The sequence below is a fragment of the Rhinichthys klamathensis genome, unplaced genomic scaffold, assembly GCF_029890125.1.
Source record: "Rhinichthys klamathensis goyatoka isolate OS25496 unplaced genomic scaffold, OSU_Roscu_1.1 h1tg000078l_1, whole genome shotgun sequence".
Lineage (NCBI taxonomy): Eukaryota > Metazoa > Chordata > Actinopteri > Cypriniformes > Leuciscidae > Rhinichthys > Rhinichthys klamathensis.
Window position 1 is genome coordinate 805079 of NW_026606620.1, and position 17321 is coordinate 822399.

Here is a 17321-nt window from a genome sequence, read left to right on the forward strand (position 1 = left end):
GAGGAATGTCTTAGCACTGTCAATCACGCTCGTGTACGCGCTGATCACACCCCTCTCTTGCACAGCGCGAGCCGTCGTTCAAACTCAAGATTGCCGGCGTGCTGCAGCTGTGCTAATGACGGAGAAACAACCTAAACTGCCAATTCTCGAGTGACACCTGCTCATAAAACAAAGAGGTAAAAGGAAAAAGACCTATGACGATAACCAAGCGAAAAAGAAAGAATTACACAGTTGACTCGGTGTCAAAACTCTAGCCGCATAACATGTAGATAAAATGCCACGCACTCTGCTAAGCAACAATTGAAACCTGCTAATTCACTGGCTTGTCATGTTGCTGAAGTAATGTACTAGCACACCTTATCTAGCATTATATATCGCTAGAATAATTACTTACTGTAATGTTAGTTACCGTTATATTAACGTTATCTTACTAGCTATTTATAACTTATAGAAAGAGTGCAACGTTATAAAGTTACATGTAGGCTATTGGAAAATACATAATGATTTGAGGACCAAGTTTGTAGTCAAAGTATGGGCAGGCCATAGTCAATGTAAAGCATATTATTGATGTTTAGTCCCTATTAGTGAATGTGCCATATAACTTTTTATCCGCCGTCATCGGTGGCCCTGTTTACTAGCCTGCGCGTTCACGACAGGCTCCGCTGTGGAGGACGAGCTGTGGAGGGAGGGCTGTAGCGCAGCAGAGAGCAAGGGGGTGGGACCTGTAAGTTGTGCTTGTTCAAATTTTCAGGCTAAGTCAACGTTTTCTCAAAACTCCCTACTGCAGCTTTAATTTATGAATGTAAGGCCGTCTAATTCGATCCAATGGCGGTACTCGGTTAGAGGTGAAGGTCTCACGCGTGTTCCGTCTCTTCCCATGGCAAAGGGATTTTTAATTAAATGCAATACATTTTATCTTATGTATTAACTCGTTTCATCTGACTCCATAAAATGAAAAGGTTTTTCAATGATATCTGTGCATCATTAAATATACGTTAATGTTTGACTATTCCTTTTAACTCCAATGAAAATAAAGTCAAAGTCTGTTAGAATAATCAAATATAACAATTTATTATGTCAGGTAAATGTATTATTACAATTCCATAATCAATTGACCGTTCGCAAAAGCCACGCCCCCTAGTTATTGTTACTACACCCGTCAAACAAATGGTCAAACACGACCAGCGCCACAGATAAAGAGGTAGCATACCCGTGCGTGTCAGTGACCTTTTTTGGAGCAATACCTCTGCGATATCCTCCAGATCGAGGCACAAGGGGATACAGTATGCAGTGGAGGGATATATTCAAAACATAAAACTACGCAATGAAGGAGACACGACTACTATCGAGGCGAATGCTTATACCGGTCTCAAGCTAAATCTGAGAAACCCCATGACCTGTAACGTTACCTCAAATACAACCAGCACAGCCTGGAAGAAGGTTTTATAAGCTGGTTCAGTGGCTAATTGTTTGGAGTTAGAAATATATAACTCGCGCTGCATATTTAGTAATTTTGCCTGAGATACAGGATTATACATTCACTTTAACAACCGCTTGCGTGTCATGTTGAATGCGATTTTCGTGTTTAAAAAGTAACTATACATAAGAGATGGAAAGATGCAGATAACCATACATTATTTAAGGTTATTTCTATTCATTACGATATTGATAACGTTATATGAACTGATGTTGGCAAGTAAGCTTCATGCGTTCCCCGTTGCGAACGTTCACTCCTCTAAACTGTAACGTTAGTCTACTGGTGCTGCACTGCTAGTGACTGCTGCTCATTTCCCCCCAAGAATATCATGTTAACAACAACCCTTTAGAAAACGTAATTCCTTTGTGGATCTCTTGATCTGCTTTCTCCATGTTTCTTGACTAATCTCAGTGTCTCAGTCTCACGCATGCTGCACACGAGTTAACCATGTTCGACACATTTAACAACTGGGAGTGGGGCCGTTCACACTGTTTTATCCATTGTAGGCACCGCTCACGTTGTGTTTTCGGCTTTGGGAATGGAAAGAACAGAACTCCTCCAGACAATCTCTCGGGGTATCTAGTGTCCGATTTACAAACGCCGTGGGCGCACCGCTTCACCATCTTGCTTGGAGTCAATGTTTGACGGACCTGCTCACATAGTAACGGTTGCTATGATGTGTGATTGGACAATGGCCGTTTTTGGGGAGGGGCTTGCGAACGGTCAATTGAAAGAATGCAAACCATCAAATGTTCTAGAACAAAGAGGAAAATCTTTTACGCTTATGGCTACGTGAGCTGAGAGTCGCGAGACCCTCAACCACACGGGCTAATCTGAATACAGAAAACAGCCCCGAGCTCTCGTTGCATTTTCCTTATATAGCCAGACCTTATTTGATATGTAAAACATGAGTTTAGTGGAAATTTACTGTATCCCCCCTCCATACTTACTAGGGGTAGAAGTTGACCATTTGCAAGGAATGGTGGAAATTAGCATTCAGACAAATGGTCAGAAGGTGTTAACTCAAAAACACACCCTTCTGTGTGCAAGATATTTCTATATTCTTAAGAACTTTATTACCTTTTGATTTACTTCTTTGGGAATGAGACATTTGTACCAGTCACCCTGAGACCTTTAAAATGATACTAAACACAATCCTTAACGATAATCATTCACATTAAAACCATATATATTCTTGTGTGAGTTTTAAGTGTTACAGAGAGAGAGAGAGAGAGAGAGAGAGAGAGAGAGAGAGAGAGAGAGAGAGAGAGAGAGAGAGAGAGAGAGAGAGAGAGAGAGAGAAAATGTAGATGAGGTGCTCAAAGGAAGAGGGGGAGGGAGTCAAATGTTAATTTCCAACAAGATCCTTTTGTTTCATCGACCACTGTTCAGATATTTTCTCTTCAACAAGTTTTTTCAGCCTTACATGTAATTTGGCATTTCTTAATGAAACTTTTCGCTTAAAATTATGTGGGGCACTACTTCCCTCTGCAGCTTTGACTACATCTGCAGAAAAGAAAAGGAATTTAAGAGTAGGAGAATGTTTTGATGAAAGCAGTTCATACATTTTATACACATTATTGTGAAAAGTGCATGCTGTTGATTTTAAAAGTACACATTATGAAATTATGAATGTGATTATGCTAAAAATATTATGTTATTGTCTAATGTTTCCTGCTGAGCAGCCTTTATGTTAGCAGAAAAGAGTTATAAGTTGGAGATTCATACATTTTAATTACGTATATTAATTATGTATAATTATGTAATTATGCATGCTAATGTATATATATATACTGGCACTAATAATTTGTTCACACAATTTTAATTTCCTATTGTCTCCCACCTCTGTAGAAATCAAGTGCATATTTAAGGGTTAAATCTGTGTGTGAGGGATTAGCTAAGCAGCATGAGATGTGCCATCTTAGTGTCAGTCCAAATTGCTCATAATAGGAGATCAAAGACAAGACGGTGAGATGTTTTTCTTGCAGAACAGGATATGTGTGAATGTACATGTCTGTTGTACTTACATGACACTAAGTACGTGTCTGTTGTTTTACATTTGTTTGTGCATTTGTTACACATCTGCTTTCTAACTCATCAATGTTTACAGTTGATATTTAATGTAGCTAGTAACATTTCATTACATTTCAGATGAGCTGTACTGTAGTTCAAATCCTTATGAAAGAGTAATAATAATGTTAGCAGCTCATAGGGTGGAGCAGAAAACAGCACAGGTGGGCGGTTTGCTGCTAACACTGCGATGACCTTTATTTCGGCTTTAACAATATTATACAATATTTATTTGTATTTATTATTGATGTTTTTTTAGGTTTATATCAAATAAATGTGTCACATGCAAGTTGTCACAAAAGCTATATCTTAGATTTTGTCTCAAAAACTGATGTTTTCAGACAAGAGTTAACTGTATAATAAAGTTCGATTTTTAACTTAAAAGTGTTTCTATTTTAATTAAATTTCTTTTTCTAAAATTAATAAATTATTCTACAATATTTAAATTTAAAGATTGAAGACTATTAATTACCATTTAATAGTCTATTTTATGGTAGATTCCCAATACCGGGTTATGTTGTAACTAAAGGTATGTTCAGTGAACTCTTTTTTTTCTTTTTCTTTTTTTTCTGGGCAGTGACAGTAAAAATGTTTACTTTACTTTAATGTATTTTATTTTTTTTAATTTTATTTTTATTTATTGCCGTCCCTTCATTAGGCTACTTAAATATTCCTAATAATATACTATTATATATTATGTTTCATATTTTATTTAAAGTAAACAAGATATTATTACCTGGACATATGTTCTATTTTTTTTTTTTTTTTTGGTTACTAGCATAAATCAGGCAACACTGACTGACTGACTGAGAACTGATGAATAGGTCGTCTTATGAATTATTCAACAGCCCTCGACTATGCAGTGCTGTGCTGTAGTTAATGTTTCTGCATTAGTATAGATACTTGTCTGAGACATCAGTGGCATCGCTGTCCCTCCTCCTTTCTGTATCCACTGCAGTATAAAGCTGATATGTGGCTGTATGTTTTTGTGTGTGTGTTTTCTCTTTTAGCTTCTATTTTCTCTCTCTTTACAATCTTATGGTGTTTCCTTCACCTTCTCACACTGTATCTTTTATTTTTTTCTCTTCATCTCTCTCTTGCTCTGCCTTTGCGGTCAGCGTCGAGAGCACTGCATTAATTCATGACTTCTGTGTGAGTTCGGCTGGCTCAGCAGAACACTTTTTGCTGGTGTAATGCTGACTCCGTCTCTAAGCAGGGATGTAAAATCAGTGCTGGTCAGGGGTGAGGCCTCGTCCTTGGAAATATTAGAGCGATAGAGTTTCCATAGAACATTTATAGACTAAATCATGCAGTACAGCTGGAACTACATCTATACAGCACTCTCCTGAATGTAGTTATCGGTCATAGTGTGTTTGACTGCTGCTGGTCAGGGGTATTGATTTGGATAAAGATGGTGTATAGATTCAGATCCCTGCAGTGCCAGCTGGTTGTGAATCTAATGCAGTGTGGGACTTTTAATGACATCACCCACACACATTTGCCATGCAACAAACAGAATTGTAGCTGTAGTGTGTGTGTTCTTAATTGAGGTGAATATCAGACGTTGCTTATGTAAGTGCATTGACTTGTTTTCCTGGAAGGGCGCTGAAACCTGAGGAGATTTAGCATCGATCACCATCTGCCCTTCCCCACAAGACATGATTCTCTCAGCTTTGTTCAGTCCATCCACATCCACTTTCCCTTTTTAAAGACAAAATAAATTCAAAATTGACCCTTTTTACTTTCTTAATACACATTTGTGGTCCTAGTGAGTGATTAGCCATTTTAGTCAGACTTGTCACTAACTAATCAAATTACTGAACGATAAAATCGAATCCTTCCCTACATTTAAGTAAAATAGCTTGTGAATATTGTTTTATGTTGACTATAAAGGAGTATTCTAGGTTTATCAATAATGTGAGTTTTACATTTCTTTTTTTAAATTGTCAGCGATAATTGTCCCATTCGACTTTTTTATGTATTTTTTACAAGTCAAAATCATTGCCTGTGGTAATCAACCTCAAGTTTTTGTTTTGTTGTTTTATAAACCTATAAACTCACTGTTGGTTTAATTATTACAGTCAAAAAATATATGCTGCATGTGCCATGAAACATATCTGCAAGATGGAGATTGTTTTGCCTCTGACCATCTATAACACGTGTTTCAAACATGATGGCCTGGCTAGCAGTCAAGTCTTCATCCAGTCCATAATGAACATATGGCCCAACTAATGGATGAAACACAAAATTAACGGTAGAGAAGAAGTCCATGTTGCATCGTCTTTAGTAAACATGAGAAGCATTTGCTCTGAGCTGGAATGTTCATGCTTACTGATATTTATGGATATTTTTTTGTGTGTGTATAATCAATTTTCACTAGTCCACTAGTCCCTGTTTCAGGCTGCAGTATTGATTTATGGTAATGTTTTACAGTACAGTTCCAGGTAAATGATATTTAATATTTTTTTCTCCTTTGTAAAGGACTGCTTAATTTTGGAAAAGAATGATTATCACCACCCAGTATGCTCATTCCAAGATGACTTCCAAGAGTTTGAGATGATTGATGATGAAGATGAAGATGAAGAGGAAGAAGAAGAGGAAGCAGATCCTGATGCCCCTCCCTCACCATCAGCATCTCCTCCCCCCTCCCCTACGCTGGGCACACTCAAGAGCCGCCCAACCACTCTAAACCTGACAGTACCAGTTTCACAGGTACCTCTATCATGCCTTACACAATCAATAAATCAATAAATATATGTATATCAATATTTATTTATTTATTAATTTAATTTATTATAATTCAATATATTTTTTCTAATATCAGGACTCCCTAAACAACAACAGCAATGTGTCACCACGAAAGTCAAGCTGGCAGGATTCTCTTCGAAACCCGACTTCACAGGGTGATTATTGCTCATATATATAATAATAATAATAATAATAATAATAATATATAGGCCTATATAAAATATGTAATAATAATCATAATTTTTGTAATTATATTTCATACAAAATATTAACATTGATAAAAATGTATTAACTGTTTTATTTTATTTAAATGTGTGGTTCTTTTAATATATTTAAAAAAAAATGTTTATACATACCGGTAGCACTTTCCAAAAGCTCAAAGCCCCTTACATTCAGTTTGTATGCTCTATAAAAGCTTTAACTATTCATGAAATTTTTGCATTACAATCTGCCTGACTGATTCTATCGATTAATATTTATTCTGGATATTTCTGTAACTATAAATCTACCCCATTGTGACTCAATATTTTAGGCTGTTTGTCTCCGAACCACTCTTGCCTTGAGGACGGTTCCCATGTGAACACCTCATGCCCAGGGGCTCCAGACACCAACGGCTCTGCCAAAGGTACACCCTCAAACCCACCAGGACATTGTGGTCTTCATCAGTCACCTGGCAGGCCACTGCTGTACGACTTTGAGGGCAACAGACGAGAGCGACTTGAATACGGTTAGAAGTCTGATCCTGTTTGCTAATGGCAAAATGAACCTCCAAAATCATCTTTTTCTTGTCCTTGTCAACTTATCTCAATCTCTTTTTATTGTCTTCTAAACCAGGCTCCTTTGGTCAACATAACTCTTCAAGTGGCTCTGAGGCAACTGAGGTGAAAGCTGATGTTGAGGAATCCACTCTAAGCGAGCTTGTCCCCTCGGTTGATGACTGCACTTCTCAGTGCTCCGACACCGAGGTCGACCACGATCTGAATGGCCATGCCAAACGTCGACCTTGCCGCTCTCGACCCACCAATGACACCTACACCGTGACCACTGAGACTGCTGACGATGACCCAGAGTTAGAAAACGATGGCACCAGTAGGTGTTTGTCCTCAACTGCACCTCTTGGTAATGATGCTGAGACTCCACTATCGGACGAGGAGCTGGACAAAGAATTTGCCATTGACTTCATGAGTAAGGAGACCTATGATCACACCTGCAAGGAAGCTGGGGGCTCTTCTTACATTGAGTTCCCCTGCATTGAACCAACAGAGTCCATTTCTGTCTCCAGCTACGTGTCATCCAGTCGATCAGACATCCTTGACGCTATGGATGAACCCCGACACATGCATCAGGGCCAACCTGCTGCTGCAAATGACACAACTTCTCCTTCTTCAGATCCAGGTATTGCTGATATGAACACCAAACACTATGCTGAGTCAGACCGCCACAGCGATGACCTTAGCTCTCCTGGTTCGGACTCTGATATCGAAGGGGAAATTGAGGCTGCATTTGCATGTGGTGGTCCACTTGCTAGTAACATGATTTCCTCCATCTCAGAGACAGAGCTGGACCTAACAAGTGAATCCAGCAGTGGGCGTTCCTCGCACCTCACCAATTCGATTGAAGAAGCCAGCTCCCCAACCTCAGACCAAGAACTGGACCATGAGCTGGACACAGAGCAGGACAGTGGTATTGTTGGTCTAAAAGCATCTCTTCTTCTGGGCCAACCTGACCCAATTAAACAAGACCCTTCACCATTCCTAGATCCCAGCCCAGACATGTTGCAACTAGATGACGGCCAAGCTCTGATGGGTCTGCAGAATGTAGATGACGAACAGGGTTATGAGCACCAGGCTGATCCAGATGAGACTCTTCCCCCTGCCGTACCCTGTGAGGATAGCAGCTCTCAGCAGTTGTTGTTAAAGATTGAGCCCGACCACAGTCTTGAAAGCTTCAAACGCTCCTTCTACTTGCCGGTTGGCCCCAAACTTATGCCCTCTGTGGACGACTACGATGGTAACAGCGAGGGGGAGTCCGAGTCAGAGTCCGAGGACGAGCTCAGTGAAAACTCGGATTCTCCTTGGCTTCTCAGCAATCTAGTCAACAGGATGATATCAGAAGGCTCATATCCAATCAGCTGCCCAGAGGAGTGCTTCAAACGGTCAGCCTCCATCTCCGACACCATCTCGCCCTCGTCGGACATAGAAACAGATGATTTCAATGAGACAGATGGCTGCAATTTGCAAAAGCAGAAATCTGAAGAAAAGTCACAAGAGGTCACTTCTGAAAGGTCAGAGATGAGAGTGGAGGAAGAGAAGGAGAAAGAAGCCAGCTCTGTATTTGAAGAGGGACAGAAAGAAAGGAAGAAAACAGACTCTTGTCTGTACATGAGCAACCCTACATATGGCACCGTTACACCTGTCTTTATGGCGAGATTCGATACAAGAACAAAGAATTACGAAACGGAAGACTTCCCACCCCAGAACTCATTGAAAAACAAGCAGAAAGAGGAAGAGGAGGAGCCAAATAATGACTTAATGATGGAGAGAATGAAAGAGCTGGACTCTCCCAGCTTGAGCGAGAGCATAATCAGTGACAAGGACGAGGGACGGGAGACATGGGTCGATCAGCTCACTTTGCAGCGAATCACAGAAGTCAAAAACAGCCTTACGCTGGACCTCCCAACAGCACAGACCAATCACTGTTTCAGTCTTACTTACTCAACAGACAATAATGAAGATGAGCAAGATACCTCCCCTTTTCTGGATGATCTTCACAAGGCACCTTCACCCTTTGGAAATGAGACTTACTTGGACAGCTCCCCACCTATTGATGAAAGTGTACGAGAGTTTAGGAATGCAACCTCCAACCGGCCCATTGATGACTCCTTGGCATATGATTCGATGAAGTACACCCTAGTGGTGGATGAAAACACAACGCTCGAGCTGGTGAGTCTGAAGCGCTGTACCTCTGTCCTTAGTGAGGACAGTGACGGACTCTCTACTATCTGTGATGAAGAAGGGGTTGATGAAGATGAAGACATTTACGGGCAGAGCCAGATAGTAGGAGGCATGAGACCCGATTTGGTGTTAAGTTCCTCTGAAGAAGACTCCTCCCCTGAGGCGGATTTGCCTTTCTCAAAGAAGTTCCTCAATGTGTTTGTCAACAGCACGTCACGGTCCTCCAGTAAGTGAAATTGAACACTGCACAATATACTTAATAGATAGTTCACCCAAAAAATTAAATTCTTTCATCATTTACTAACCTCCATTTTGTTTCAAACCTGTAAACAAAGGGGAATGTTTTGAAAAATGTGTTTTTTGTGCATACAATGAAGGTTTTTTTGAACCCCATTGACTTTCACTGTATGAACAAAAAGCAGAAGAAAGTCAATCACACAGGTTGAACGCATTAAGGTGAGTAGACAATGACAGAAGTTATGTTTTTTGGATGAACTATCCCTTTAGTTAAAAACATTAGCATCAAATGTTCCATTTTTATTTCTTTGAAAGATTACTTAGTGCCAAAAATTGTCACAGTGATAACCCTAGCTCTATGGGTTGGGCTCTGAAATTGAAGGGGAACTTGAGGCTGCATTTGCGTGTAGTGGTCCACTTGCAAGTAACATGTTTTCCTCCATCTCAGAGACAGAGCTGGACCTAACAAGTGAATCCAGCAGCATCCAATTTTATTGTTTTCTCTCTTGCTGGATTCAAAGCTAATTGATGTGACAATAAAAAACATGCAAAGCTACTGTAAATGGTTTAATATGCACAAAGGAGAAAAGCTAAATTGTATATTACCTAAATAAATTAACAAATTAAATTCCCTCCCATTCACAGAGGCATTCTGAGCTCTTTTAGTTCAGTTTAGTAGAGATTTAGATGATCATTTTACATAATTTAGGAGGCTGTCTTGTTGAATAGAAAGGATATTTAATAATCCTAATGAGATGACATCAGAAGATGAAGGGTTTTCTATGGCATGGTTCTAAATGGGTTTTGCAGTACTCTGACACACACACACACACATGTTGGGTTTTCGTGTTTTATGGGGACTTGTTATGGGGATGTTTTTTACACTGTACAAACTGTATATTTTGTCCCCCTACACTAACCCTACCCCTAAATCTACCTAAATCTACCCATCACAGAAAATTTTCAAAACACTTCACTTAGTGTGATTTATAAGCTGTTTTCCTCATGGGGACCAAAACATGTCCCCACAAGGACAATCATTTCAGATATTGCCACTTTGTGGGGACATTTTGTCCCCCATAACGCAGGGTTTACCAGGACCACTCACACAGACACACACACACACACACACACACACACACACATACAGTGGGATAATGCATGTGCACTATGCGTGTTTCAGGCACAGAGTCCTTTGGGCTTTTCTCGTGCACTATAAGTGGAGAAGAAAGAGATCAGACTCACAGAGCAGTCTTCAGGTGAGTAATGCTGCCCACGCTATAACCTAAAATCACCTAGTTCTAATAAAAAAGCTCCAGGCTGGTTTAAAGTACACAAACCCTCAAGGAACTCTTATTTTTCAGTATCTGTCAAAACACTTAAAATTGACTGCTATGACTGAATGTCTATCGCAAGCGATGGAGATGCAAGTTTTAATGCCCACGCTGCAGGTTCATCCCACGACATGCAGATGAGCTGGAGTTGGATGTTGATGATCCATTATTCGTTGAGGAAGAGGAGGATGATTACTGGTACCGTGGGTACAATATGCGCACAGGGGCTAGGGGGATTTTCCCAGCGTACTACGCCCACGAGGTTGTTGGCCAAACAAAAGACCCGATGAGTAAGTATTTTAACAATACAATGTTTTTAAAATATGTTTTGTTTTATTTCCTGTGCTCATGCTTGAGAAGTCTAATAAAAATAAAACTCTTTCTATTTTCCATTATTAAGTCTAATAAAAATAAAACTCTTTCTATTTTCCATTATTATTATTTTTTTAATATATTTTATAAAATGATTGTATTCTAAAGAGTACATAATATATATATATATATATATATATATATATATATATGTTAAAGTCTTTTTGTAATTATTTGAGTGTTTTTCTAGTAAGTAACGTGTGACTGTTTTCTTTTTATTTTCTATTTATTTGGCCTTCACATCTGGTCTCTTTGTTAAAGCACTTGGTGAATCAGCAATGTCTGTATATGTGTGTTTCCATAGCAATGAAGAGGAACCCTGCTTGGATGGAAAGCTTCCGAGTGCAGTTCCTGGGTTCGGTGGAGGTTCCTTATCACCAAGGCAACGGCATTCTGTGTGCTGCCATGCAGAAGGTACCGTAAACAGGACATTTATCAGTTTGTGCGTTACTTGTGTGAGATAATGAATGAATGCACAATGTTTTATCATATGATGCAAACCTAAACAAATGTGTTTGTCTTACAGATCGCCATGGCAAGGAAGAGGACGGTGCATCTTCATCCCCCATCTATTTGTGAGCTAGAAATAAGCATGCAGGGTGTGAAACTAGTCATGAGTTTGGATGATGAGTACGACCTTTCAGGGGAGGTGAGAGAGAGCGTGATAAAAGGAGAGCGAAAACGTGCATGCAATCTTTTTTTTTTTTTGGCTCTGCCAGATATGACAATGGTCTTGGACTTTATACCCAGCTATGATTAATTTATTTTTGATATTTAATATAACTCCTCTTCTCCTTTCTTTTCATAGTTTGACAGATGTAGTCACTTCTTCCAAATGAAAAACATCTCCTTCTGTGGATGTCATCCTAAAAACAACTGGTAACACACACACACACACACACACACACACACACACACACACACACACACACACACACACACACACACACACACACACACACACACACACACACACACACACACACACACACACACACACACACACACACACATTGTGTTTTCATGTTTTATGGGGACTTTCCATAGACATAATGATTTTTATACTGTACAAACTGTATATTCTGTCCCCTTACACTAACCCTACCCCTAAAACTACTCATCTTAGAAAACTTTAGCATTTTTACATTTTCAAAAAACATCACTTAAGGCCAGATTTACTAAACAGGGAAAATTAGTGTGAGAGGACAATTCCAAAACAGCGCCGATTGGAGTGTGCGACTGTGCGTGATCTACTGACGATGCGCAAATTAAAGAACACAGATGCAGTCAGATCATTTCCATAATGACCAACACAATCTACCAGGTAGCGTCTGGTTTAAGACATGCTTTTTTTGGGCGGTAAATAATGGCCGAAACCTTAGTAAATAATTGTGTCCATGCCTTTTCAGCGCTAATTTTTAGTAAATCCTGACAGTAGTTTTTTAACGCCAAAAGAGGGTTTGCGCAGCTGTTAGTAAATCTGGCCCTTAGTATGATTTATAAGCTGTTTTCCTCATGGGGCAGACTGATCTCATGAAATGGCGTATGTATGACACGCCAATTCGTATTTCCATTTTTGGCGTGCTATCAACACGCATAATCGTTTTTCAGCGTGTTTATCAACGCCGTTGACTTAACGTTACATTACTGTATATATAAATATATGACCTACCCCAACCCCGTCCCTAAACCTACCCGTCACTGGGGTTAATACCATTTATGAGTCTTCCCCTACCATCCTAGGAAAAAAAATATCGCTCCCCAGATGTAGATCTACATTTTGCTTTGTTTCGCTCGGACATTTAGCGGCGTGTGTACATACACACGGAATCACTCGGACATTTAACGCCGTAGACATACACGCAAAAGATGGCGGTTCGTTTCGGCGTGGACATACACGCGGATAGCTCAAAATGCGTATAGATAACACGCCACTTGACTTGAAAGTGGCGTGTATGTTTACGCAAAGTCATGATGTCATGTTGCATGGGGACATAAAAATGTCCCCACAAGGACAAGGATTTTGGATATTGTCATCTTTTGTCTCCGTAATGTAGGGTTTACCAGGCCACACACACACCGTAACAGTTTCTACTACTTTTAGTAACCCCCAAATAAGTCTTGGAGGTTTAATAACACTCACCCCTGTCTCTATGTGCCTTTCTGTAGTTATTTTGGTTTTATCACCAAGCACCCGATGCTGAACAGGTTTGCATGTCACGTCTTCGTCTCTCAGGACTCCATGAGACATGTAGCCGAGTGTGTGGGGTGAGTCTAATGCTCTTAAACATCACACAATAACATTCACAATGAACTTTTGAGACCGAGAATAGAGCCAAAAAGAAAAGAGAAGTCAATGAGAGTGATTGGTCTCTGCTCCATTATCAGAGCACAGAACAGACTGATGTGTGAATTATTAAAGCTTCTCTCTTTTGGAGCAGACAGGACACCTGAGTTATGGGCTCCAGATAGCTCTGCCACATTACATAATATGACCTCATGAACATATACATTATTTAACCTTATCATCGAGCAGAGAAATGGAGGAAAAAGTTTCAGAACAGAAACTAAATTAAGCTCATCACCCTACGCATATCTACAGACTCACAGCTTCTTGTTTTCTGTAGTGTTGTCGAAACTATAACTCACCTAGTAAAAAAGTGTCCTGGTATGTACAGTACATCACATTACGAAAATAAAATGGTTTGCCAACAGCATTTCACAGCTTATTTTTGCTACATACACTTCTCAATCTATGTTCTGATCACTTATGTCTCTGTGTGTGCTTGTTTTAGACGGGCATTCCATGAGTACTACCAGGAGCACTTAGAATACGCCTGTCCTACCGAAGATATCTACCTTGAGTAGAGGAGGAAAAGGGTAACCATGGCAACTGCTGACAGATGTCTGTTCCTGGGCTTGGCCACTACGAGGCGCCTGGCAGCCTTCTCAAATGTAACATAGGCCTCATCTCTTTATTCTCTTCCTCAGTTTCTCTTGTTCTCTCAACAAACTGAGCTGAATACTCTACATAGGCTCTTAGTGGTCTGTCTATTTATTTAAATGTTTATCGATTCATTTATTCTCTTCACTGAGATGGATTGCCTGTTTATTTAACTTTTCTACTATATAATTAGGGACATGGTTCGGGGTGGAAACATTGGTTCAATTTCTTTTTTTTATATATATAGTCCTGGTTTAGAAAAGGCGAAATATGACTTCACATGTTTGAATGCATGGCTTTGAGGGTTATGCTCACAAACACACATACACACAGGAGAAATCTAACAATGTCTAAAATCGAAAGGCAATGAAAGGTTCGAGTCTGAAGACCAGGATTGTTTGTATATATGTATTTGTCTGATTCTAATACATTGCTGTAATGGGTTTGTACTAAAAAAGGACAGGGCAGTAGGACGTGACCTGTAAACATTGATAGGTCTACAGATTGTCTGTTCCAATGTAGTAGAAGGTTTAATGTATGTTTCTGATTTTATTGCAATGTAGATACTGTACATTTAGGGACAATTGTAGGTGAATACAGATGCTTCATTACATCACGGTAAGCAAGTATCCTGCTCCGTTTGTCTGCGAATGAAAAAGTGGGACGGATTGTAGGTAGGCAGGCTTGGTGTTGACGGACCTAGAGATGGTTTGGTGAATGGTATGAAGTCAACATATTTGACCCCAAAATCACAATAACTAATTTGCCGTTGTGTCATTATTTTCATCACAATTTAACACCTACAATTACTGTAATGCATCCAGATGTTTTAGTGTTGAGTTTGTTTATCATTTTCACTGCCATTTTGGCATTATTTTCATCATAATTGATCACCCACAATGACTGGAATGCATTCAGATGTTTTAGTTTTGAGTTTATTTTTATTTTTTCATTTTTAGTCATTGATGACTGTGCTACAAATACTACCATAATTTATAAATAATTTACAATGATTATATCATTAATATATTTAATAATATAATTAAAATATTAGTTAATACATTATTAATTAATATATAACTATTGCTATATCATATTTTTCTTTTTCTTTTTTTGCTTTACAGTAATGGAGGGTGTGGTTAGGGAATGTGATCATTTTCATGAAACAATAATATAATTCTTCCTTTTCTTAAATAAAAAATAAATAACATTTTTTATTATTATTATTATTTTTTCATTTAATTTTGGGGTGAAACATGACTCAGATTTGTTTGACCGACTTTGTGCGATTCACCCGGTTGGCTATGCTACAGTCCTTTGGCCATTCAGTCAAATGATATTTCTCTAGCTTTCAAACCTGACAGCCTCTCTGCTACCACTGTCTGCTGTCTTGTATGATTGTCAGGTTGGGCTGATGCTTTTAAGCCTGATATACAGTAGTCCACCTCTTATGCTTTGAACGTTAGCAGGTAGATATTTCAGTGAGACGCAATGCTTATAGACACTGAGCAAAATGAGTAAAAAGACTGTCCCAGTTCATTAGGAAACACATTGAATTCAGAAATAATTTACCAATCAGTTTAACCAGATAATTTACATCTCAGGACAAAAATATTGCTTCATATTAGATTGAAAAAGAATAAAACACCTTGTTGAAGTTCTGTCCAGTGGTGGTCCACGGCTAATATATCAGCAATGAATAAGTGTATCTCATTTATGTAGATGCCATGTGATTATGTAATAAGCTCAGGACATCAGAAACCAATCCTCCACTTTGTTTCGAGTTAGTCACAGACTCTCTGACTTCTAACAAGCCCTTGTCCTGACCTTGACCGCCACTGCTGAGACTGAACAGAGCAGATCCCCCTGCTGGCTTCATTCAATAATTACCTCATTCAATCTGATGAAAGCAATCCAGGGCCATGCAACAGTTCACAATCAAAATCATGACGTGAAGACATTCAGTTAATATTGCAGGAAAATTTGATGTGTAGTTTTCATTAAAAATGACTTTGTAGATCCAAGGTAAAATGTGCGGGACATGGATAGGTCAAAATGAAGTAATGACAGCATATTTACATTTACATCAGACAGTTTTTCCATCACAGCCTGTCAGGTAATTTCCTGTTTTATAATTAAGAAGCGTAGGGCTGTGTTCAGAATGGAATATTGGCATACTACGTAAACATACTACTACTCATTAAATTGCACGTTTAATTCAGGTAATGATGAGTTAAGATTCCTCAGTCTGTTAAAATAATCAAGGAGATCAAAATCACAGCTGCTATTTCATATTCATTTGTCACACTGCATTGGGGGATTTTTAGTATCCTGTCATTTGTGCCGTCTTGTATGTATATTGCACATTTTGGCAAATGTAGTAGGTAATCTGATTTTTTTTTCTATCGATACAGATGAAGTGCACACGCACAAAGTATACATGCTTTATACTAGCACGAGTAGTATGATAGTATGCTATTTTGAGCACAGCCCAACATTCCCTGCAAACATGACTGTATCTTCCAGCAGCCTGCAATCTGTTTTCATGGATATCCATTTATTTGTGATGGTGACGCTGTCACATAAGGAGTTTTATGTTTTCAATGTGACTTGTTTTTGTTTAGATTGCTGTAAATAATCTAGAGTCAGGGTCGCCATGCTGTGTCCTTTCTGTTGAGTATGTTATTGAGATAAATATGTAAATTCAAAATAAATAAAAATAATAATGTTGATAACAATCTCACAACCAAAAGCCAACTGTGATGGGGTGAAAAGATATAAATAGCTTTTAATTAGTATTTGTATCTTTCCTTTATCTGCTTTACATTGGTATACATCTGTTGTTGGATGTGTGCTCACCATGTGCGGAATAACATGCAATCGCTGATGTTCCAACAGATCCGCCGTGTCAATTAGATGTTCAGATCCTCATTCACAAATAGACACTCATCAAATGCCCCAAATCTCCATTCTCTGCATTTCATCATTGCATTTAATGGGTCAAATCTCAGCGCAAATTTCAGTTATTTCAGTCAGAGCTCCCAATCCTCCGTTATGACTGTTACATTACATTTTGTGTGTTCATACAGTAAATAAATATCTTAAATATTTTAGCCTTCACTTTAGCAATTTGTAGTGACAAATTGGCTGTGAAACCCCTAACACATTCAGGCAGAGCATCTAAT

The 17321-nt window shown here is 38.9% G+C and overlaps 1 protein-coding gene across 1 annotated transcript in view; it reads left to right on the forward strand.

The window, feature by feature from the left end:
- The window catches only part of mapk8ip2 (mitogen-activated protein kinase 8 interacting protein 2), a 36434-nt gene extending 21345 nt beyond the window's left edge, over positions 1-15089 (forward strand). The window contains exons 3-13 of the mRNA XM_056251193.1: positions 6029-6259; positions 6372-6450; positions 6828-7022; positions 7130-9475; positions 10670-10745; positions 10938-11110; positions 11497-11606; positions 11719-11841; positions 12001-12071; positions 13362-13460; positions 13988-15089. Of these exons, the coding sequence (XP_056107168.1) occupies positions 6029-6259; positions 6372-6450; positions 6828-7022; positions 7130-9475; positions 10670-10745; positions 10938-11110; positions 11497-11606; positions 11719-11841; positions 12001-12071; positions 13362-13460; positions 13988-14060 (3576 nt within the window). The 3' untranslated portion in view covers positions 14061-15089. The remainder of the gene's footprint in view (positions 1-6028; positions 6260-6371; positions 6451-6827; positions 7023-7129; positions 9476-10669; positions 10746-10937; positions 11111-11496; positions 11607-11718; positions 11842-12000; positions 12072-13361; positions 13461-13987) is intronic.
- Positions 15090-17321: the final 2232 nt, after the last annotated feature.